Here is a 23770-nt window from a genome sequence, read left to right as displayed (position 1 = left end):
TGGGGAAACAGCAGGACACAATAGCTTGCACAAATAATAGAGCCATCCCAGCTCTACCACCCACTAACTAGTAACCTTGTGTAAGTTATGTAACTGCTCAGGGCCTCAGTTTCCATGTCTGAAAAATGGGGATAATTAATCTCTTTCATAGGTCCAATGTGAGAAAAAAAATGAGTTAATGTACAGTGTGTAAAAAATGTTTAGAAATTTCTGGTATACAGTAAGCACTCAATAGATGTTTAACATTAACATCATTGGGAGCTATTCTGTGCTACCTCAGTAAAATAAAAAAATTTTAAAAATAAGCATTTTTAGTGCTTGCTTCGGCAGCACATATACTAAAATTGGAACGATACAGAGAAGATTAGCATGGCCCCTGCGCAAGGATGACACGCAAATTCGTGAAGCGTTCCATATTTAAAATAAATAAATAAATAAACAAACAAAAAAAATTAGCATTTTTAAAAAATATTTTTTATTAGTTTTCAAGAGGAAGGGAGAGGGAGAGATAGAAACATCAATGATGAGAGAGAATCATGGATCGGCTGCCTCCTGCATGCCCCACACCAGGGATCGAGCCCACAACCAGGGCATGTGCCCTGACCAAGAATCAAACCATGACCACCTGGTTCTTAGGTCAATGCTCAACCATTGAGCCACACTGACTGGGCAACAAAAATAACTTTCAATTGAAGGAAGAGAAGCAGGTAAATTATACTTCTTAGCTTCTTGGAAGTTCAGCAAATAAATATAATGCCTGAAGTGGATAATTGAAGAAAAGCAGTGCTTTGTATTATTTAAAGTTAAGGAGGAAACTATTAGTAACACTAAAATTAGAAATCCTTATAAGCTTTTATTATTTTCCTAATCAAGAATTACACAATTCTTCATTTAAAAAATTAAGCGATAATATTTTGGCACAAACTAATTCTATAAATGCTGAAATCAAGAACACCAAACAAATCAAGCTGAATCTATTCCTTTGCAAATGAATTCAGTCTGAAAGATATATTTGGAAGTAAAAAATAACCTCTCAGCCAACAATATTTTCCCAAATCTGCGCCGCACTTTCCAAGGTGATAGCAGTGCCACACCTCTTGGCAGGGAGACACAAATCCTGGGGAGGTGCAACATTAGTGCCTTACAGCACAATTTCCAACTCTACATGTTACCCCGCCATTTCCTCCAGGCTCACGTGCTGCCTCTCCAGTTCCAGCATGTGGGTGCCATGTACCTGGAGGGCTGATACGCTCTCTTTAAGAGATGGCTACCCAGACTCTCAGGTTCACATTTCTTGCAGGCAGGTGATCTGGAAGGTGTTGTTTCCTTCAGTAGCAAGAAGACAGCTCTTTGTACCATTCTAGCATGTCGGAGCTGATGCCTTTTTATCTCTTTACCTAACCCTCCTTCATGCAATGCTTAACACTTGCATTCTTCCTAAGGTACACCTGACAGGAACATGTTACATTAACACCTTCTGAGAGGAACTAAAACCCCAAAGGTATTTAGACAAACGTGGAATGTGGTTATTCTTTTTCTCGGTGATAATAGTTGCTTCACTTTCCCTAATTTACAGCTTTCCTATAGATACTGGAACAATTCCAAGTTTTTGAGTACCTGTTATCTGTCAGGTTCTGTGCCAGAAATTGACAACCTAGCTTAACAGATAAATTACACCCCCCCCCTCAAAAAAAAAGTAACAGAATATTAATTCTATGGTGAAGGTAAGCATAGGGTGCTGCTGGAACATGTATGAGGAGAACTAACCCAGCCTGAGAAAGTTAAGCAAAAATGGAGGTCATTCCAGGGAGGGGATACAGCATACACAAGAGCCAGAATAAGGGTAAATTGTAAAGTTCTCATCACACACGAAAAATTTTGTAACTATACGTGGTGATGGATGGTATATGTGATCATTTGTCAAATATATATAAATATTGACTATTATGTTGTATGCCTAAGACAAATGTAAATTATATCTCAAAAATAAGAAATGAGAAAAGGTACTAAGTGGAAATGCAATGAATTTAGAAATAAACTTGGGAACAATTATTTTAAACTAGAGGCCCGGTGCACAAAAATTTGTGCACTCAGGGGGGAGGGGGGTCCCTCAGCCCGGCCTGTGCCCTCTCGCAGTCTGGGACCCCTCGGGAGATAACGACCTGCTGGCTTAGGCCTGCTCCCGGGTGGCAGAGGGCAGGCCCAATCCCTAGGTGCAGCCCCTGGTCGGGCTCAGAGCAGGGCCGATTGGGGAGTTGGGGCACCGCCCTGTCATGAACAGAGCAGGGCAGATTGGGAGGTTGTGATGCCACCCTCAGTCACGCTCAGGGTAGGGCCGATTGGGGGGTTGGGGCACCGCCCCCTGTCACACTCAAGGCAGGGTCGATGGGGAGGTTGCGGCGCCACCCTGTCACGCACAGAGCAGGGCCCATCAGGGGGTTGGGGCACCGCCCTCTATCACCCACAGAGCAGGGCCGATCAGGGGGTTGGGGCACCGCCACTCTCACACTCAGGGCAGGGCCGATGGGGAGGTTATGGCTCTACCCCATCACACACAGAGCAGGGCCCGTGGAGGGGGGTTGGGGAGCTCCCCCCTATCAGGCACAGAGCAGGGCTGCTCAGGGGGTTGGGGCCCCGCCCCCTGTCACACACAGAGCCGCAGGGTGATCAGGGGGTTTGGGTGCTGCCCCTGTCACGCTGATCCTGGTGCTGGGAGGCATATTACCCTTTTACTATATAGGGTAGAGGCCTGGTGCATGGGTGGGGCCGGCTGGTTTGCCCTGAAGGGTGTCCTGGATCAGGGTGGGGGTCCCCACTGGGGTGCCTGGCCAGTCTGGGTGAGGGGCTGAGGGCTGTTTTCAGGCTGGGAGTGACTGAAGTTCCCAACCGCTCCTTTTTTTTTTTTTTTTTATTCTGGGCCAGCTTTACCTTGAGGCTTGGCTCCAGCTCTTAGGCCTCCGCAGCTCAAAGTAGGTTTCTGGCCTTTGCTTACAATGTTGCGAATCTGCTGGCTGAAGTCCAGAGGTATTTGTTACAATGTTTCTTAAACTGCCCCCTCAGAGGCCTGCAGCCGCAGGCGGGGAACGTTGGTTTCCTCCATCACTTGAGGCAAGCAAGCCTCATGTTAGTTTCAAGCTGCCTGGCTGCCAGCCGCCATCTTGGCTGACAGTTAATTTGCATATCTTGCTGATTAGCCAATGAAAAGGGTAGCAGTTGTATGCCAATTACCATGTTTCTCTTTTATTAGTGTAGATAGTATCACCCTGGCTGGTGTGGATCGGTGGTTGGGCATCAACCCATGAACCAGGTCAGGGTTCAATTCTGGGTCAGGGCACACGTCCAGATTTTGGCTTGATCCCCAGTAGGAAGTGTACAGGAGGCAGCTGATTGATGTTCCACTCTCACATGGATGTTACTCCCTCTCCCTCTTCCTCTCTCTAAAGAATCAATAGGTATTATCATCCAGGAAAAATAAGTCTCTACAGTCATTCAAGATTCATGCCCTTTAATAAGAGTTTGTAATTACATAGGCCTGTACCTTTCTCATTAAATTTATTCCAAAGGATTTTATAAACTTGTCACTATTATAAGGAAAATTTTTAATGTGTCGCTTCAAATGCAAACTGGATATAGCCAACTTGGAGAAAAACTTTTAGCTTTTGTAATCTATCATATAACCAGCCAAATACTTACCTATTGTGGTGAATTACATTGCTTTTGTATGATTAAAGCAACCTTGCATTCCACAGATAAACTCAATTATGATGCATAATCTTTTTTATACAATGTGAACCCACTTTGCTTAGAATAGTAGCAATTTTAGAATAGTTCCACGATAGTTTTGAATGAGGTTAGACTACCATTTTCCTTTCCTGTTCTATCTTTGTTTTGATATCAAGGTCATGTTAAACTAATTAAGAAATGGAAAATGTTTGTTCTTCACTGTGTTTCTTGAATTTTGCAAGTTGTTCGTATTATATCCAGATGTAGATCATACCTAACATTGTTTATTTGCTCTATCTCTCCCTCAACCTTGAGATGTTAATGTTATGGGCTTCTCAAAGAACTGAATAAAACAATGAATTACTATGAGCTGTATAAATATCACAGGTTTAGTAACAGAATGCTGCCAACAGCACGTAAGTAACCGTGTACCCCTTCTTCATTTTTTAGCCATGGAGGTTATGTACGTTGGTTTTTAGGAATGTTATACTTTCTTGCTTTTCTTTGAATGTTTGCCAGTTAACTCTCTAACCTTACACAATAGAGTGTCACTTTACCAATTTTTAAATTTTATCTAAGTGAAATCATATAGTTGTTATTCTTTTATATCTACTTCCTTACATTCAATAATTATCCAGGTCACTGATAGTTCATTAGTTCATTCCATGCATGACCAAAACACCATATATCAATCTAATATTAATTTCTGATTTTTCAGTTTCAGGTTATTACATGTTATACAGCTAAGAACGCTCTTATACATGGATCCTTATATTCATATGCCTACATTTCTCTGGAATAAATATCTAAGATTTAAACTGTTGGGTTTTAAGGTATGCATATCTTAAAACCTCATTGGTTAATTCCCAAGTGTTTTGAAAATGGTTACACAATTCAGATTCCTACAAGCAATGGAAGAGACTTCTTTCCATCTGGGCCAAGCCAATATAGTGCATGTGCAATGAATGGTATCTTATTTGTACTTTCTTATTATGTATAAAAACATTTGTATACCTTAACTAATAAAGAATTTTAAAAAAACATTTCTTAATAAGCTTAAAAAATCCATTTGGATTTTCATTTGTGAAATGCCTGTTTTTCTATAGGGATGTTTGATTCTGACTGTTTGGTTCTTTTTGCATTCTGTATATAAGTCCTTGTCAGTTACATATATTATGCACATGTATTCTGTGATTTCCACTCTTACTATCTTTTCAAACTAGTTCTTAATTTTAATGTAGATTTATCACTCTTTTCCATTATAATGATCTTAAACGTGTTTAAGCAGTCTTTTCCAACCTGACAATTACGATACTCTCCTATATTACCTAGTGAAGTCTTTATATTTTTACCTTTCAGATTTAGGTCTATAATCCTCTTGGAACTCATTTTTGCATAGAGTGTAAAAAAGATAGATTAGTTTATTTATTTAAATAAAGATACCCATTTTTCTCAGAACATTTACTGAGTAGACTCTTTTCCCACTGTTTTAAGTTTCACTTTTACCTGTTAGTGGGTTTTCGATTGTGATTATTGTGTTCAGTATATCAAGAGCTCTAACATCTCACTGCCTTCATTTCTACACTTTATAATTAACCATGTTTCTGCTAGAGCAAGTCCTCGTACTTCAACTGATTGGTTATTCTTAACCCTTTGTATTTCTGTATTAATTTTGGGAAAAATTTATCATGTATACACACATAAAACCTGTATTTTGATCAGCTTTGTTTGAATCTATAGTTCAATTTGGGCAAAACTGCTATTTTTCAATATTGAAGTATCCAATCCATGACTATGATAAAGCATCTCCATTAAGGTGTAAATATAACTCTATATAGTCTTCTCTGTAGAATCTTGTACATCTTCTATTTGATTAAATACTTCAATAATTTTTATGCTATTGTAACAAGTAATTTAAAAAATATATATTTTCAACATGTTTGTGGCTGGTGTCAAGAAATACAATCTATACTAATAAAAGGGTAATATGCTAATTAGACCGGATGTCTTCCAGATGACCTTCTGAATGTCCTTTCTGACAAAGCCAGGCATGGGTGAAGCTGCCGCGGTCCTGGGCGCCTGCAGCTGCGGCCAGCCCAGGTGAAGCCGGCCCAGGTCCCAGGTGCCTGCGGCTGGCCAGAGGAGGGAAGCCTGGGTCCTGGGTGCGGGCCTGAAGCAGAGGTTAACCACTGGGGCGATCAGGCCAGCAGGGGAGCAGTTAGGAGCAGGGTGTGCAGTTAGGGGCAATCAGGCAGGCAGGAAGGTGAGTGGTTAGGACCCAGTGGTCCCTGATTGCGAGAGGGATGTCCAGCTGCGGGTTTAGGACCGATCCTTGTGGGACTGGTCCTAAACTGGCAGTCAGACACCCCCCGAGGGGTCCCGGATTGGAGAGGGTGCAGGCCGGGCTGAGGGACCCCCCTCCCGTGCGTGAATTTTGTGCACTGGGCCTCTAGTCCTATATAATAAAAGCCAATATGCTAAGTTTCTGGTTGTCTGTTCAACCAAAGCTTAATATGCTAATGATATGCTAAGGCTACTCCACCGCTCACTATGACATGCACTGACCACCAGGGGGCAGACTCTTCGACTGGTAGGTTAGCTTGCTGCTGGGGTCTGGCCAATCAGGAATGAGCGAGACAGACTGGACACGCCCTGGAGCCCTCCCATGGTCCCTCCCTGGCTGGCCAACCTCCTGTGTCCCTCCCCAGCCCCAATCATGCACCGGTGGGGTCCTTCGGCCAGGCATGCGCCCTCTTGCAATCCGGGAACCCTTGGGGGATGTTGGAGAGCCGATTTCAGCCCGATCCCACAGGCCAGCCCGAGGGACCCCCTGGTGCATGAATTTGTGCACTGGGCCTCTAGTTGATAATATTTGTATACTGATTTTTGTATCAGACTTTAACCTCATAACTTATCTGTGTACATCCAATATGTTTCTAATGTCATGCCTTATGACATTTCCTCTCACTTGGAACCCCCCATTTTTTGGAGGGACTCACAGTTCCATTCCCAATAAAATGATAAAAGTGGTGTAATTTCTACCAGAAAAATGCATATGTGCACATAAACACAATTTTATATAACTATCATAGAATCCACTATTCCCATTCTGCAAAGTGGAGTCCAGATTAAAAATTAAAAAACAAAATACACTCGGGTCTTAAGTATTTATTTACAAAGTTCTTACTAATACAACTGCTTTTAAAATATAGCAATAAAGTGGTACATACATGGTATAGAAAAATCTATATAGTCAGTTAAACTATTAAGGACATAACCAAGAACTGTTAAATGATAATTAAATGTTTATAGTAATCCCTAAACAGGTAGGAAATAAAAATGAAATTATTCATAAGAACTTGATTATTTTGTATTGCTGACTATAAAACAAACAAACTACTGTGAAAAAGAATATCAAGGCTTGAAAAATATTTTACAACACAAATAAATGTATTTCAATTTTACATTTTATATGGGACGACAATAAAAAGTTGACCATACACATACCCATGTAATATTTGACAGTAGATTAATAAAACTAATGCCAGTTTTAGAGTTATTTCATAAAGAGTATAAACAATCTTTACTACAATTTCCCCATGGTCATCCTTCAAAAACCCCACACACTATCAAATTAAATCAAGATTTGCTAGTGTCTAAAAATCACCATAAATATAGGCTCTGAAGCAGCTACAAGTATACACCCATATCATGTTAGTGCAAAATATACATTGTTTTTTTAATCTTTCTGTTCTTATCTCAATTTGCAAAAGTATTTTGAAACAATCTCCTTTAACTGTTATTCTTTTTAATAAGGACAAATCTTTTTAAATCCACACGCTAGATCTTAAAGACACTTGAGAATAAATTAAACTGCAAAAGAAGCAGTTAACTACTTCAAACAGCACATGTGAAACAAGACCCCACTATTTAATCAGTTATCTATGCAGGTTTTTAATATAATTAAGTACTGTGATATCACCTAATTTCTGCACAAATTGAGATACATAAATATATACTTCCGAAATTCATTCATGGGCACTATACAAAGAAATCCACAGCAATATTTGGCATCCACCAATGAAATTTATTTACTGTATGTGTCAGGTTGCAGCACTACTGTATCATGAATAACTTAAGATATTGGTCTTCAAATGAAGGATTCAGGCAAAGAGAAAAATTACATCAAAATCAATATAATCTTTTAATAAATTAACTTGAAAAATGTAAAAGGTTAACCTTACTCTTTCAAGAATACCAACTGGCATAGTTTAGTGTTATCTATCTTCTTTCCGGCTTTCACCAAGTGCTAATGACAAGTACCATATAAGTCAGTTCCGTATTTATGTATGAGGTGTTAAGTTTCTATAAATTAAGATTTTTTTAAGCTTCATATCAAATGAGTTGTTGATCTACTTAAAGTATGACTTCTCCTTTCAAAGAAGGAAGGAAGGGTGACAAGGGAAGGCGATGGAATACCCTGTAAAGATAAGACAAATATTTTATATTTATACTTTTTCTTTTTAAAAGATATAACATACAGTTATGCATCATGCATATCATTTTTACATTTCACAAAATACCATAACAATTAATTTAAAGATATCTAAAAATCCTAAACTCTTTAAATAAGCAAAAGAATTTAAAACTGGAGGGGAGGAAATTTCAGCATTCTGAAAACAAAACAAATGGATTCACTAGTTAACTACATATCAACTCACTAGAATAGATATTGGCTTACTGCTAGTAGTGGTAATTAACTTCTACGAGATATTAATAACTCAGTGTTTCAGGTTATTAAAAAAATTACAAATTAGTAAACAAGTTTTGAGGTAAAAAGATAAACCCTAGTGGTTTCTTCTTAACCATAAAGCAAAATTAAAAGAGATGATTTTATGAGAAATAAATTTTCTAAATTTGAAAGTCATATACTCCTAAAGAGGTTTTGGATTATGTATACAACCCATATTTATGTATGTATGTATGTGTGTTTGTGATTTTGCTCCATATAAAAATTGAGTCCTAGCTGGTTTGGCTCAGTAGACAGAGTGTAGACCTACTGACTGAAGGGTCCTGGGTTTGATTCTGGTCAAGGGCACATGCCTGGGTTGCGGGCTCAATCCCTGGTAGGGGGCACGCAGGAGGCAGCCAATTGATGATTCTCTCTTATAATTGTTGTTTCTATCTCTCTCTCCCTCTCCCTTCCTCTCTGAAATAAAAAAACATATATTTAAAAAATAAAATAAATTGAGCAAAACAGCAGCACTTCTGTTAATAGAGATTATTCAGTTACTAAGCTGTCTAAATTTGTTTCAGAGGTCAAAACAAAATTTTTCATAAGAGCTTTTAACAGTAACAAATAAGCATACACAAGAATGCAAAAAAACCAACAGTGAGTATAAATCAAAATGAATTACAAAGAAAGTTAGTGTTTTATTTTAGCATATATGAAAGGCTATGTGTAAGTAGCCAACAATGTTCTCACCTACAATGGAGCAAAATGAGTGTTTAAAGAGCTGTGTTGATCAACTATTACCATTCAAGTGATGATAAAGCAATGATTTAAGTAGAAAGTAAAAAAATTTTCCTCAAATAAAATTTTTATGATTTGCTATATTAAAAGCATAAATTTTATAAAATGCCATAAATCTAAGATTAAGAATCAGATTTGGAATGTGAATCCACTTTACATGGCAATTATTATTAGTCTTTAAAATGTCCACTTTCATAAATAAGAAAATTTCTAATAGTATTGATTTTTTTCTGAACTTGAGCATAATTACCTTGAAAAATATTTTTATGTGCCAATCTGCAGTAAAGCAGTTATAAAATTGTGAATTCAAAAGTCCCCACCCACCTAATAGGTAATTCAGTGAAGAAAGAATACTTCCTTTATTCACAAATACAAATTTCAAATAGCTAATAAGCTCACATTAAACTTGAGGCTTGTTTCCATTACTGGTTGGCATATCTCTTAATTCTTCACAAATACCAAAGATGACTTGGATAGAACTTTTTTTGAAATTTGAAAAATCAATATTTTCTTTCAGTGTCTCTGAGAAACTAACTCGTGAGGCAGAATGACGTATAGATGGAAACCAGGAGTTTTGAGAGCGCCCACCAGTAGAGTGTGAGCACTGAGCATAGACATGCTTAGTAAATCCAATTGTACTGCTTGTGGAAACTGAATGGATAATCTGTTAGAACAGAAATAAGCAATGGAGAAAAGGACATGAATGTCTGAAAGATATTTTAGGTACTTCTTATTTATATTGTCTACATGAGGGGTCCTCAAACTTTTTAAACAGGGGCCACAGTTCACTGTCCCTCAGACAGTTGCAGGGCCGGACTATAGTTTAAAAAAAAACTATGAACAGATTCCTATGCACACTGCACATATCTTATTTTGAAGTAAAAAGACAAAATGGGAACAAATGCAATATTTGTATTTGCATGTGGCCCGCGGGCTGTAGTTTGAGGACCCCTGGTCTACATAAAAGTGACAAAATCACAAATAATACAAATTAATTAAATAAAAAGTTTCTAAAAAAATCCAGTTACTTTCATTTGAAAAGCAATGTTTATAATAGTTATTATAGGAAATAAACAAGGGACAGTTCTTTGGCCTTCAGAAAGCTTATAATCTATTTTAATAAAGAAATGCTTACTGTTTTTTGTCAATTTTAATATATTTTTCATTTCATTTAATATATTAATCAAATTTCTATTCATGCTAATATTATCAGCTAAGTATTGGAAGTTTAACCTTGATCAAATACCATTATAAACATGCTCTGCCCTGGCTGGGTGGCTTGGTTGTTTGGAGTACCCTTCTGCCCATCAAAAAGTTGTGGGTTTGATACCCAGTCAGGACACATAACCTAGGTTGTGGATTTGATCCCCAGTTAGGGCACGGGGCATGGGGAACGTACAGGAGGCAACCAATCAATGTTTCTCTTTCACATCAGTGTTTTTCCCTATCTCTAAAATCAATAAAAACATATCCTCAAGTGAGAATTAAAGGATTTTTTAAAAATCCGTGTAAACATGCTCAGAGTCAACTGTAACTCTTTGATGTATTAACTAAAGAGCTAACTAGCTTTTTTTAAAAATTTACTTGAGGGTATTACAGATGTGCTCCATTATTCCCCATTGCCCACCCCACCTGCTTCCTGCTCCAACCCAGGCCTTCACATATGAATGTCAGTGTCCATGGACTATGCATATCTATATATATAAAAGCCCAAAGACCAGAATGGCAGAAGGACTAGTGGCTATGAAGCACGCTGCACTGCGGCAGACAGCCTGATCTGGGCCCCGACCGGCACCCAACACCCCAATCAGGGGCAGGGCCGGCCGCCAATCGCCCATGGCCCCTTCCCCCAGCTGGCCCCTCCCTGGACTCCTCCCCCCAGCTGGTCCCACCCCCGATTGGCCCCCAAAACCGCGATCAGGGGCGGGGCTGGCTGGCCAGCCACCCACGGCCCCTCCCCCACACCACCAGCCTGATGGGCCCCCATCGGGGTGGGCCAGCCTGACCCCACCTGTGCACGAATTTGTGCACCGGGCCTCTAGCATATGTATGTAAGTTCTTGGTCATTCTCTGCCTGCCACTCCCAACGCCCCTTCCCTCTGCGATCCCTCAGTTTATGCCATGCTTTCATGCCTCTGGGCTGATTTTGTTCATTAGATTCCAAAGTCTGTATAAATTTTATATAATAAAAACACTAGAGCAGCCTCGGGGGTGACTACTCATCATGAACTGCCCAATTAGGGATTTATGATTTATTACAGCACCCCTTTTTTGTCCACAAGATCCAAAGTGCAGAGTTCAAGAAGTGTATTAATCGCACAGGGAACAGTCCATACAAAGCCTCTACGTGGATTAGCTTAGAGTTTTTTAAGGAAAGCAAAAAAGCCAGTGTGGCTGAAATAGGATTGGGGGGGGGGGGGGGGAGGACATGTGTTAAAGGAAAGGGTGGAAGAACAGAGTATGTTGCCTTGGAGAAGTCTGATATTCTAAGTGTAGAGGGAGATAAATGAGGAACTGGGAACAACAGGGGTTCTTTCTAGCAGCCATGGGTAGGGTGCAAGAGGATGGGGTAAAAGGAGCGAAAAAAAAAAAAAATACTGGAGCACACACTGTGTGCCAGGGACTGATCAAAGCACTTTTCATAAATTAACTTATTTAATCCTTACAACTGCTACGTTAGATTCATTTTACAGATAGTGAAATTGAAACAGAGATCTTTAATAATGTATCAAAAGCCACAGAGCTAGTAAACAGCAGAGTTGAGATTTGATCACATGAGTTCTAGAGTTCATGCTCTTAGCTACTACACAAAATGCTCTCACTATATAATCACATCATATAGGTATATGTGTATGTGTGCGTACTTAGTCCTTACAATAACACCATAAAGTACTATTATTAATCTCTTTTCCCTCATCTGCAAAAATGGGAATAAGAGAACAAGAAACTTGCTAAAGGACACATAATTGAATAACCAGCACTTGCTTTTTTTAACCTTAGAAGGTTAGGTTAATAATTTTATAATCATACATCACTCTTATATTTAGTGGCAGTAATAAATGGTAGAAATGTCCTTAATATTTATTGTCTAATACTTCAGACACCATTGGGAATTTGTATTTTTCAGAACACATTTAAAAATATACATATGAATTCAGAACACATATCATCCTTTGAAGTCTACAGTTTCAGAAATAAGATTCTACTCAGCACAGAAACAGTAAAAGGAAAAAAACTCAGTCTGTTATATTGCTGGGACCAATGTGTATAAACAGAACCATTGCTATTTAGGTTAGTAAAGTGAGAGGCCAGATTGAAACATGCTTTTTTCTTTAGAGACTTTAGAGCATATCTCAATCTGAATAAAATTTCATATCAAATAAACTACATATTAAGTATGTCTCTATTTCTAGTTCATTAAAGTGATGTTTTCTCAGTTATCTTTACCTAACAAAAGATGTTAGAAGTTAAGAAGTATAAAAAAAAATAGAGATAATAGATTTCCATCTTTAACATTAGCAAATTCCATACCAACTTCCATAAGTGTGAATAAGTCATTAGACCATCAAATCAAAGTCACTTACTGCTAATGATGATGTGCTAGACATACGACTCATTACATGCTTGTCACTGCTGAGAGGACTTCTTCCCTCCACTGAACTTTGGGATGTCATAAGAGCCCTTCGTAGAACTCTTCTTGGAGTTTTGGAGAAAGAGAATGCTCTTGTAACCTAGAATTTTAAGAAGTTACAATTAAGCCTAAAAAAAGTTTAATATAACTGATCAGAACAAATATACATAAACAAAGCCAAATACACATGAAAAGTTTTTGTACAAATAGTATTATCATAGATTTAGAATCTCTTTGGACAAAACACTGAGAAAATATAGTACAGTAATAGTCCTCACTCAACGTTGTGGTCCTCGATATGTTCTGTGACTTCAAGGGAAATGACATATAATAAAACCAATTTTATCACAGGCTAATTGATATAAACAAGAGTTAATTTCCTATAGCATTCTCATCAACATTATAATGAAACAACGCTGAACATTATTTAAAGACCTGCTGTATACTCGCATTCTTAGAGCACGACAGTCAAATGGAAGGAAAAAAGTGCAAGGATAAACCTGGCATGGGAGAGAAGAAACATGGCTTTTTTGTGTCTGATTTCACTAAAATTTAGTTGTGAGATCTTTAACCCAAAGCCATTTGAACCTCAATTTCCTTTTTGAAAAAGTGAAGGAGTCAATGCCATTTAATATATTTACCATATATCAAACATGCTGATCTTGGGAGATATAAAGATGATTAAATAAAGTACAAAGCTTCCCTTCAAAAGCAAAAACTTGTAAATCTAGCAGTAGACTATGGCTGCAAATTTCATCTAGACTATTAACATACTTGTTTTTCTACTTCTAAAAGGCCCAATATTCTTATGTAATCCTCAATAAGGTAAGCAGGGAAGTTATCTCCGATAAGGTAAGTAGGGAAGTTATATCCAGTGTTACAAGATTGAAACATATTGTGGTCAGGATCTCTGTTGTGTGCCCTTTGCTGAACAATATCTGAGGTGATATTCAAGATGAACGCACACAAACCTACATCTACAACACCATCAGAATATTTCTACTGACGTAGAGTTCATAGAAGTATCACTATAAAAAGAATATGAAGGTAACAGGTTATAATTACTGTACCAAAGAATTCACTAAACTAAAACTATTATCTCTGTGGGCCATTTCCTAAGCCCTCAAACCATCTTTGTTTTATAGACTATCTTTACACTGGTGTTTCTGGCAATATTATTTTAATGTAGTCTAAAAAATACTTTTTGGAGATATGTTAAATAATAATGCCAGGGGACTCACCCTTTTTGAAGTCTTTTTTATTGCTCTAGATGCCCTACTCAATGTACTGTCCATATCTTTTGTATTTACTTCAAAGGTTTCTGGATCAGCAGTGTAAATAAGATTTTCCTGTTCAAAAAATAAACATTTTTATTATTTTAAAATTAAATTTTAAAAATACACAACTGTTTTTAAAAATCAAACTTTTAAGCACTTATCTTCATATGGGAGTATACTATATAAAAGAAGCTACTCAAGATTTTTGACATGCTTGACATAATTTCTATTATAAAATGTATTAATTTAAGGATAGTGGAAAATAAGCACTCAGTAAATAAAAAATCCATTGCAAGGACAATGGAGACCAAAGCAACTGGAAATCCTATATAATAAAAGGCTAATATGCAAATTGACCAAACGGGCGGAATGACCTGTCACTATGACGCACACTGACCATGAGGGGACAGACACTCAATGCAGGAGCTGACCCCTGGTGGTCAGTACACCCCCACAGAGGGAGCGCTGCTCAGCCAGAAGCCAGGCTCATGGCTGGCAAGCACAGCGGCGTTGGCAGTGGCCTCTCCCACCTCCTTAGCAGGGTTAAGGATGTCCGACGGATGGCTTAGGCCCACTCTCCATGGGCCTAAGCCATCAGTTGGACATCCCTCGAGGGTTCTCAGACTGTGAGAGGGCGCAGGCCAGGCTGAGGGACCCCCCACCCCCGCAAGTGCACAAATTTTATGCACCGGGCCTCTAAAGTGTGTGTGTGTGTGTGTGTGTGTGTGTGTGTGTGTGTGTGTGTGTATATATATATATATATATATATATATATATATATATATATATATAAAATCTTACTAACAACCCTAAAACTGGTAAGTTAGAAATTTAGCATAATTTATATCCTTAAGAATAATGCCTGCTACAAAATCAGTATCACAAAAATTAATTTAATTAGAAAAACCAAATCCACCCTGCCTTCTCTATCAGAAAAAAGACCCTCTCTTTTCTACTTGATCTACTTGCTAAATGACTCAGTTGCTTATCTAATCGCACTAAGGTAACTGAGTACTTATAATTATCAGTAACTTTTAAAAACAATATTATAATTTTTTTCTGAGTTTTTTATTTAAACCACATCATTATAAAATGTTTGTGGGAGAATTTTTAAATAAAATTACCTATAAACTCTACTAACCATTTACTATTTATATTTTGGTATATTCCTTACAGATATTTTCCTACATGCATAAAATACTTTATTGTGACAAAACTGGAATCATAGTTTTCTTTAAAATACCTCATTTGTTCCTTATAAGGCTATTCCTACATTTATACTAAAATTTATAGTAAATCTTGCCGGAAAGGGGGCAGGGATCTTCTTTATTTCCTACTTTTTAGTTGGTTACTGCTGGCAAAGATGAAAACTATTAATATGCATGCATTTATATTTATTTGGCTACTTAACTCTAAGTGCTAGTAGTTTTCAATTGGTTCTTGTCAATTATATAGACAACCAGGTGAAAAATAATTCTCAATAGTTAACACCTCTTGCCAATCCATGAGAAACAAAGCAGTCAGGACTATGATTTAAGCTCTGGCTAACTCTGAGTCTCTCAACATCCCCACTCACATACTCCTTTGAGGTTTTGCATTATTAAGATTTCCTACATCTCACAGGAGACGGGATCACATTTCCTAAAATGCTGTACATATGGCACCATAAACTAAGCAAAGCTTTGACTTTAGTTTTATGAACTTAATTTTGTTTCCATTTCATTCAAATTTTTAAGTTTAATTTCATTTCAATTTGAATTTCATCCAATGAATAATATATTGAAAATCTATCTCATATTAGGTTTATATGGTCATAGACATAGACACAAATTCAGAAAATGTTTTGACACAGATAATTTTGACAATTTTCTTCCATTATGTCTCATTTTAAAACTACAAGGCAATGTATCAATCATCACTCTGAAGTGGTCAACTTGTGACATTTTTTTAAAACTGAGAGCTGAAAAATCCAATCAAATTGTCAAAAAGCATTTGGAAATAATAAGAGAATTAATTTAATAAAAATGATGGGTTACAAAATTAACATCCACACATCAAAGATTTACCCACATAAAAAAACAACAAAAACAGCTAAACTCACTCACTTATGATATTATCTAGAATCATTGTGTCCCATTCTTTAATGTGTGCCACAGGGATTTCCTCAAACTTTGTAATCATGTTTATAGCTTAGAGAATCTGATTTGGTCAATTTAAAATGATACCAATAATAGGCATTTATATTAACAACTTACTATGTATGGCTAATAACCAGCAGAATAATAATAATTTTAAATAGAAATTATATTAACTCCAGGATAAATATTATTGGCTCAGAAGCACAAACTCTTCTTGTATATGTTATATCTTCAATCTATTTCTCATGTAATTAGAAATTCTAGTTCTACAATATTGAATATTATTGAATATTGAATAAATACTGCTACTATAATTAGTGATAAAAGTACTAAGTGTTAGCATAAGACATTTAATTATCAAGTTACTTCTAAACTATTCAAATTGAGGGAGGGGGAGTGTAACATTGCTTAAATTCATTTGTTACTAAAAATATACTTTTGACATTAGAGGTAAGAAATCTGTAATGGCTTCAGCAAAGCCACCATCTGACTTCAGGTGAAATATAAGCCTTAAGAGTATAGTGTAGACAACGAAATTAAAGGTTACATGTTGGCAAGAGACTGAAAAGACATACCTAAATATTCTGAGAAAAAAATTTTCAACAAATTAAAACTTAACCTTTAAATTTGGAATAACAGAATATGGGACATCATATCCATGAGCAGAAAAATTATGAAGAGTTTTAACCAAGAATAAGGATACCTGGAATCTAATGTTCACTTTATGCTCTTAGCCTTAGTTTATACATGTAAAATAATGATATTAGATTAAATGTTCTTTCAGGCTGAAAATTTTAATTCTTTTTTTTAATTTAAATTCTTTACTGTTCAAAGTATTATATAAGTTTCCTTGAAAATTTTAATTAAGTCATTTACAAATGGAATTAGTCTAGAATAAAATATTTATACTTATTTTACTCTTAATTATTTAAGCTCCAATTATTTAGGGCACCAATAGATACATAATAAATAGGACAGAAACTACTGATTTAAAGAATCAGATATTTTTATCTCTTAGATCTTTTGCATATATATATATATATACACATACACATATAAATATATACACACACACAAACAAATATTTAAAAATACTTTCTCTTCAGCATGGCAAATGTTCTCAAATGATACGACACTGACTCAGGACTTTTAAAAACTTTACTCTCTGCAGTATTTTAAATGTGAGAAAGATCTCAACTGAAGTCAATATGTAAATTTACAGACATATTTCTTAGTAACAAAATGTGACAACTTGAAAAACATTCTCTTTAAGACAGTATAAATCAGGACATAGCTAAATGTTTGCTGCCATCTGGTGGCTAATTTTACTTTATGAAATTTGTTTCATTAGTTGTTTATATTCAAACTAGAGACCCGGTGCATTGGGGGGGGCGGCGTATCCCTCAGCCCGGCCTGCATCCTCTTGCAATCCCTCATGTCCATCCCTCTCGCAATCTGGGACGCTGCATGCACCAGTGACCATACTTTATATTCATACAGGTGAAAGGCATCTTGCTATTGTGTGGGCAGCTACATTTTTTTTGCCCTGATTATAAAAAGTAGTACATACTTTTTATACATGATCCTTCTGAGGCAGTAGTACCATTTTCCCCTCTTATGGGTGGAAAAACTGAAGCAGAGAGAATTGGCTTTGTCACACAGTTATAAGTGTCAGAATCAGGGCTGACAAAATGTGCAAGCCAGAGTTCATGCATGTCATCTCTGCATCATCCTGTTTTTTCAGTGTTAGAGTAGCCTTGTCAGGTTTTAATTTTTAAATCTAAGAGACTGTTCCCCTAGGCCTGGCTGGCGATCAGGGCCATCTGTGGGGCAACCGATAAGCGGGGCGATCAGGAGGGGCCCCCGCTGGCACCTATCTTGGCTGGCAACCTGGCACTGCCAGCTGGCCGGCCCTGACTCCCAATTAGCACCACTGGTCATCTGCCTCCTGGTAGTCAGTGCGTGTCATAGCAACTGGTAGTTCTGCTGTTCAGTTGATTTGCATATTAGGGCTTTATTACATAAAACTAGAGGCCTGGTGCACGGATTTGTGCACCAGTGTGGTCCCTCAGCCTGGCCTGTGCCCTCTCACAATATGGGACCCCTCAGGGGATGTCAGATAGCCAGTTTCAGCCTGATCCCTGCAGGCCCGATCCAGACAGGAGGGAGCCCAATCATGTGAGTTGAGCATCTGTCCCCTGGTAGTGTGTGTCAAAGTGACCGATCAACTGGTCGTTTGGTTGCTTAGGCTTTTATATATACTAGAGGCCTGGTGCACGAAATTCATGCATGGGTAGGATTCCTAGGCCTGTCAGCGATCAGGACCAATCAGGGCCTTCCAGCTGCCAGCCAGGGCCTTCCTTTGTTCCATGCCACCCCCTGGTGATCAGCGCACGTCATAACAAGCAATCAAACTTCTCTCCTGGTCGAACTCCTGAGGGGACGCTTTGCATATTAGCCTTTTATATACATACTAGAGGCCCAGTGCACGAAATCAGTGCATGTGGGGGAGGAGGGTAACCCTCAGCCTGGCCTGCACCCTCTCCCAGTCCAGGAGCCCTCGGGGGATGTCTAATTGATGGCTTAGGCCCACTCACCATGGGATATCCTTAAGGCTGTCAGTCGGACATCCTTAACGCTGCCATGGAGGCGAGAGAGGTTCTCACCACCACTGCTGCGCTTGCCAGCCGTGAGCCCGGCTTCTGGCTGAGTGGCGCTCCCCCTGTGGGAGCGCACTGACCACCAGGGGGGCAGCTCCTGCATTGAGCGTCTGCCCCCTGGTGGTCAGTGTGCATCATAGCAACCAGTTGCTCTGCCATTCGGTCAATTTGCTTATTAGCCTTTTATTATATAGGATAGATTCTAGAATTATTAGCTATCTTGTAGCTAGTAATTCAATAGATTGTATTTTAAAAAAGTTTTTCCATTAACTGTTTATGCTTCAGTTTTATAGTTATAAATTCAAAAAGGACTGCTTAAGCCATCTACTCTGACATCTTGATAAATGAAGGAGTAATTTCTAAAATAGGCAATCACTATAATGCAAGGATCTGTTTTGTATATGAATACCTAGACCAGGGGTCCTCAAACTACGGCCCGCGGGCCACATGCAAATACAAATATTGTATTTGTTCCCATTTTGTTTTTTTACTTCAAGATATGTGCAGTGTGCACAGGAATTTGTTCACAGTTTTTTTTTAAACTATAGTCCGGCCCTCCAACGGTCTGAGGGACAGTGAACTGGCCCCCTGTTTAAAAAGTTTGAGGACCCCTGACCTAGACCAATGAAAAAAAATTCTTCCATATAATGAGCAATTTTGTAAGCTCTATAACAAAAACTGTCTCCATCATTTTTCTAGCCAACATTCTGTTTTATGCATTAACATTGCATTACTTCTATAAACCATTTTGTGGAACAAACATCCTTTATTTACAACATATTTTTGACCTATAGAAATGTTCAAAAGCAAAAAAAAAGTCTATTTACTGTTTTAAACATTTAGGTAGGACATTCTAGCCATGTATTATCTACTTTATAAACCATAATAATTATACCTCAAATATCTTTCATAAGAAGACTTAACTATGATAAAATAAGCATTTTACTGTCATAGGAATGTCCAAGCAATGTGAGTTATAATACTATTGTACTGAAAAGGGTCATCTATCAATACATTATCTTCTTATCATTTGTATGTGTCTTATCATTTGAGAATATATGCCATGTTGAAGAGAATGTATTTTTAAATATATATACAAAAGATGCAAAAGACAAAAAAAATCTGATTTTTGAAACAGTAGTTTCTGTCTTTCTAATATATATTCATTGGTGCCCTAAATAATTGTAGCTTAAATAATTAAGAGCAAAGTAAGTATAACTATTTTATTATAGACTAATTTCATTTGTCATACCCATTTGTAAATGACTTAAGAATTAAAATTTTCAGGCTGAAAGAACATTTAATCTATTATCATTATTTTACATGTGAAAACTAAGGCCAAGAGCATAAAGCTAACATTAGATTCCAGGTATCCTTATTCTTGTAACTCTCCAGAGTTTTTCTCCTTGTGGATATGATGTCCCATATTCTGTTATTTCAAATTTAAGGTTAAAGTTTTAATTTGTTGAAAATTTTTTTCTCAAAATACTTAGGTGTGTATTTTTGGTCTCTTGACAACTTGCAACCTTTAATTGTGTTGTCCATACTCTTAAGGCTCATATATCACCTGAATGATATATGAATTTTTTAATAAACTTATGTTATTTGTGCAAAAATGATAGTCTATATCTATAGCATGTCTCACCACTAATAATGAAGAAAGTAAATTATCTTTTATAGGACCTATATTTTATCCAAGAGCTACTATGGGCTTCCTAAATTCTGATAGTCGTTTAACTTTGATAATTTGAATTTCTCATGTATCTTCACATTAATCTATATCAGTGGTTCTCAACCTTCCAAATGCCGCGACCCTTTAACACAGTTCCTCATGTTGTTGTGACCCCCAATTTCATTGTTACAAATTGAAAATAATTAAAGCATAGTGATTAATCACAAAAACAATATGTAATTATATATGTGTTTTCCGATGGTCTTAGGCGACCCCTGTGAAAGGGGTCGTTCGACCCCCAAAGGGGTCGCGACCCACAGGTTGAGAACCACTGATCTATATAGTATAAAAATAATTATATATTCAGTATGTACATATTCACAATTCACATTTGATTTTAAGAGGCTGGACTGAGAAAACTGGATCGGCTACTCTCCTGATAGGAAACGCAACTGGCTTTATCTCATTATTACTTGCAGTTAGGTAAGGGAACAGCAGAACAGAATACCCTCTATTTTACAAACAGCCAGGCCTAAGAGCTTCCATGAAAATCACAGGGTACAAGTCCCAAAAGCCTCACCCAATCAGAGTCAGAGGAGCTATAAGGTTAAAAGGGCCTTCCATAAACTAGCAACTGAGTGTTTCATGTGTCTATATTTTTAAAATATCTTTTCCAAAACAATTTATTAAACCAGCTTTCCTCAATACACACAAAACTAAAACTCTCTTATATTCACAATTAGCAATTAACAATTAGAAATGCATAGGTTTAGTTTGAATGCACTGCCATGGAGTTTTAACTCTTAATAATAGATTAAGAACTTACAGCATCTGCTTTACAAATGGTGTTGGCTACATGTCGACATAGCATCTTGAGCCAGTTCTCTTTTGGAAGTTCCTCTGATGTCATCTGGAAACTGAGCAGCACATTTGCCTGCTCTGTTGGTGGCCTCACGAGCAAGGCAAAAGCATTATGGCAATCTAGGGTCCCAGAATTATAAACAATGTTATTCTTGGAAAATGATAGATCTATTCAAGTTTAGTTACCTCAGATCAACAACAGTCCAATGAAATGTATGATCTTTTCTCCACCCTTCCCACCCCCTCTATTTCTAATTGGACAAAGAGTATCACTGTTTTACATTGAAACATTAGAAAGAACTGTAACAGTAAGTACCATATGAAGAACCAACAATAAGTTGACATTACATAAACAGTATTTTCCATGACATTTAATATTTTATATGCTGGAGTTTTAAACAATTAGAATGTATCATTACTTAGTATCCTAGAATTTGAGTTTTAAAATGAAATGGCATTGTAAGAATAATTTAAAAACTCAACCTATTTAAATCAAGTTTAAAGAAACATAATTTTTAAATATTAAAATTGTTACAAAATGTTTTGTGACCAAGATGCAGAACCTATTTTAAACAATGAAGTCTTCCACAATTATAATCCAAAGATATGGAAATGATTTAAAACAAATGTACCACATAACCCATAATTCAAATTCGACAATAGAATAAAGATAGCAATGCAAGTTACTATTCAAATTTTCTTTAATTGTTACTTAGGGTGCACTAACTCATGCACATCATTCCTTTCATCATGAGAGGATGGGATCAGTAATGGTACCAGCTTATATTGTAAAAACTATGCCTAACCCAAAATATGACCAATAAAGACATATCACTAGTGCCAGTTAAACAGATACTATTTTGAGTAAGTATAAACTTTTGGCAATTTCAGGCATTCAGAGAAACCTCCCTAACACTATCAAAGTTGAGGGAGAAAGCTTCCCTTAATACACATTTAACTCCATGCCAAGACTACCATAGTTACTTAGGGTGCATTTACTCATGCACATCATTCCTGGTCATCTCCTAACTGTATCCTTAACAATGCAGCCAGTGGCAACAAGGAAAGTATAAGATGCAGAGCACAGGTGATTTATTTTGGATTCTGAAGAAATAAAATGTTTTGGTGTGGGAACAGGCTGGGTTAGAGTACATAGCACTTTCATGTGAAAAAAATATAAGGAAGTGAAAAAAATCTGCAGTAGTGAGTATGAACTATTTTTATTTAGCAATAGTTTATCCAATAAGCATACCTTCTGTCTCTCTTATGTCCAGCACTTTCTTAATTTGAGAAAGAGGCATTAGATGAATATGCTTAAGAGAAGCTGGGGGTCGGGTCTGGCCATGAGGACTCCTAAAAGTGCCAATAACTTTGTGGCGTTTCCTTGCTATCTGATTATAGAAAAACAAAAGTCATTATAAGTAATATGAATAAAAACAAAGACAAAATACTTAAAAATAAAATGCACTAATCACATAAATCTATATGCAGCTCATCTATTAGTCATTCCAGAATTACTATGGGATAAGAAGCTATGTAAAAAAAATCATACATGTACTTGTGTAACAGGTATGCTCATGTTTATATGATAAGAGTTCAAAGGTCAGGAAACCAGGCCAAGGGACAGGATCTACGCAAAAAATCCTTGAGGTGTGAAAAAACTTAGAAGCATTGTGAAAACTAATAGGATCAGAGAATTGAGGAATTTTCTTGAGTTCAGGAAGGAAAATAGTTACTCTGGGACCTCTATATTGGGCACAAAAGATAACTGATATCAGTTTAACAGCAGAATTCACAATTATCTCAGATCCTGAGAATAAAGGAGTAAATAACAGAGAAATGGTTCTCACTCTCATTATTTTCACTAGAGGACTGGTGCACAAAAATTTGTGCACTTGGGGGGGAGGAGGGTCCCTCAGCCTGGCCTATGCCCTCTTGCAGTCTGGGACCCCTCAGGGGATGACCACCTGCTGGCTTAGGCCTGCTCCCCGGGGGGATTGGACCTAAGCTGGCAATCAGACATCCCTTTGGCAGCCCAGCAGCCCTCGGGGGATGTCCACTTGCCAGCAGGGAGCAGGCCTAAACTGCAGTCGGACATCCTTAGCACTGCTGAGGAGGCAGGAGAGGCTCCCCCCACCACCGCTGTACTGGCAGCCATCAGCCTGGGTTTTGGCTGAGCAGAGCTCCTCCCATGTGAGAGCGCCCTGAACACCAGAGGGCAACTCCTGCATTGAGTGTCTGCCCCCTGGTGGTCAGTGTGTGTCATAGAGACCAG

At 37.5% G+C, this 23770-nt stretch overlaps 1 protein-coding gene and 1 non-coding gene across 9 annotated transcripts in view; one reads left to right on the top strand and one right to left on the bottom strand.

Moving 5' to 3' along the window:
- Positions 1-314: 314 nt before the first annotated feature.
- On the top strand, positions 315-421 carry LOC132232003 (U6 spliceosomal RNA). Its single transcript, XR_009452167.1, has one exon. It is a non-coding gene; the product is annotated as a U6 spliceosomal RNA (small nuclear RNA).
- Positions 422-6871: 6450 nt separating this feature from the next.
- The window catches only part of ECT2 (epithelial cell transforming 2), a 60968-nt gene continuing 44069 nt past the window's right edge, over positions 6872-23770 (bottom strand). For 5 of the 8 annotated variants that reach the window (XM_059687055.1, XM_059687059.1, XM_059687060.1 and 2 more), the window contains 6 exons: positions 22748-22886; positions 21461-21615; positions 14129-14236; positions 12841-12987; positions 9656-9920; positions 6872-8203 (listed from right to left, as the gene is read on the bottom strand). In XM_059687055.1, coding sequence (XP_059543038.1) covers positions 9657-9920; positions 12841-12987; positions 14129-14236; positions 21461-21615; positions 22748-22886 — 813 coding nt within the window. In that variant the 3' untranslated portion in view covers positions 6872-8203; position 9656. The remainder of the gene's footprint in view (positions 8204-9655; positions 9921-12840; positions 12988-14128; positions 14237-21460; positions 21616-22747; positions 22887-23770) is intronic. The other 3 variants (XM_059687061.1, XM_059687062.1, XM_059687063.1) reach the window with 1 other exon arrangement.

This window comes from Myotis daubentonii, chromosome 3 (assembly GCF_963259705.1).
Source record: "Myotis daubentonii chromosome 3, mMyoDau2.1, whole genome shotgun sequence".
NCBI classification, from domain to species: domain Eukaryota; kingdom Metazoa; phylum Chordata; class Mammalia; order Chiroptera; family Vespertilionidae; genus Myotis; species Myotis daubentonii.
Note: the sequence above shows the minus strand (reverse complement) of the source record. Positions and strands in the feature narration are given on the sequence as shown.